The 1531-nt window shown below is 63.2% G+C and overlaps 1 protein-coding gene across 1 annotated transcript; it reads right to left on the bottom strand.

Moving 5' to 3' along the window:
• Window positions 1–195: 195 nt before the first annotated feature.
• SDRG_07828 (hypothetical protein) lies at window positions 196–1509 on the bottom strand (the record flags this gene model as incomplete). Its single annotated transcript, XM_008613684.1, has 3 exons — window positions 196–213; window positions 309–899; window positions 1132–1509. 3 exons carry the CDS (start codon window positions 1507–1509, stop codon window positions 196–198), a joined length of 987 nt encoding a protein of 328 aa, XP_008611906.1.
• Between the last annotated feature and the right edge of the window lie 22 nt (window positions 1510–1531).

Genomic DNA, 1531 nt, shown 5'->3' with positions numbered 1-1531 from the left:
AGCACGACAGGGACGCACGTCGCGAGATGTGCTTGCAGACGACAGCGCGCGTCGGAAACGTCTGCGGTATGGAGCAGCGTTGGCACAAGGACGTCGAGTGATCCAAAGACGGTGCTTTGCGTCGCGAAGCTGACGAGATCCGCGTTGGCACGCTGGAACGTGTCGACGAGCGCGTACACGGTAGGCGACACGTCGTTATAAAACCAACCCAAGCTCGGCGCCAACTCGGACGCGGGTCCAAGAGCCATGGCGGGAGCCATGGCGGCCGTCAGTAGCGGGATGGCCACGGCGGGTGGAAAGTCGATTACGTTGTCGCGCACATCGTACAAGACAGCGAGGCAGAGCGTCGTCAGTGGCTTGGCCAAGTACTCGTCTTGAAGCTGCGACGTCCAAGCGACGACGCCACTCAAGAGGCTCGGGACCACCTTGGCTGCGCGCAGGACGAGTGCCAAGAGGCCCGGGAGCGCGTCGACAGGACCCAAGGTCTGGACCGCATACGAGAGCGCGTCGGCGTCCAACACGGCGATGTGGTCGCGCAAGAGCGTGGCAAAGAGGCGCTTTGCGTCCAGCTTGGCGACGACGCGCAGCAGACGTGCGACGAGTCGCGCGTCCGTGTGGCGAAAGCACGTGACAATGGCATGTGCGGGGTCGTGCAAGCCCGCTGTCGTTTTCTGCTTCTTCTTCTGCTGCTTCTGCGTTGAGCGCGACGGGTAAAAGTAGAGCAAAACGTCTTGGTCTTCGCCATTGGTCTCGAGCCCGCGCAGCGCCGCGTCGCATCCGAGAAGCACGACGCTGCGCGTGGCCGGCCACACGAGCGCTTGGAACGCGGCTGTCGGCGCATTCGGGTCTAGTGCGAACCACACGTCGACGGTCTGGCCCACGAGCCGGTCCAAAAAGCGCTGCGGCAAGGTGCAACGCCGATCAAAACGACTTGTCTTGACGATGCGACATCCATCCGCATCGACAACGACCTGCACCAGCACCACAAAGTACTCGCCCGAGGCGCGGATCGACATGAGCGCGCGGACGTCGTCGCGGCGCAGTCGCGTCGCATCCAAAGCATCGAGGTCGCAGCACCGAAAGAGGGCAGCGTGCATGGGACACGGGTCTGCGGTCATATATGGTGTGGACGGCGAGCAGCAGCTTGGTCGGTCGAAAGTCGAGCGACGCCAGCACCGGCACAAGCACGTGCACGGGCGATAGCGCTGGCTTGGACAAGAGGATGCCGACGAGCGCATTCGGGCGGACTTGAAACGACTCGATAAGCATCGAGGCGACGCGCGGCAAGCGATACGCAAACCACGTGTGGCGATCGCCTGGCGACACGTGCGGCGGGTAGACTTGGCGCTCGAGCCGCAAAAAGGTTGCCAGAAACGAGGCCGGGTCCTCGAGCAACGGCGTCTCGACACGCATCTCGAGGTGGTCGAGACACATCATGTACGCTGCCTTCAAGTACTCGGCGTGGCCAAAGAGATGGCGCACCGAGAGACACGAGAGGTCATGCAGCATCGCGACCACGTGCTCGAGCTGC

Source organism: Saprolegnia diclina (genome assembly GCF_000281045.1).
Source record: "Saprolegnia diclina VS20 unplaced genomic scaffold supercont1.23, whole genome shotgun sequence".
Taxonomy (NCBI): Eukaryota; Oomycota; class Saprolegniomycetes; order Saprolegniales; family Saprolegniaceae; genus Saprolegnia; species Saprolegnia diclina.
The sequence above is the reverse complement of the archived record's forward strand: the minus strand, read 5'-3'. Positions and strand labels throughout refer to the sequence as shown.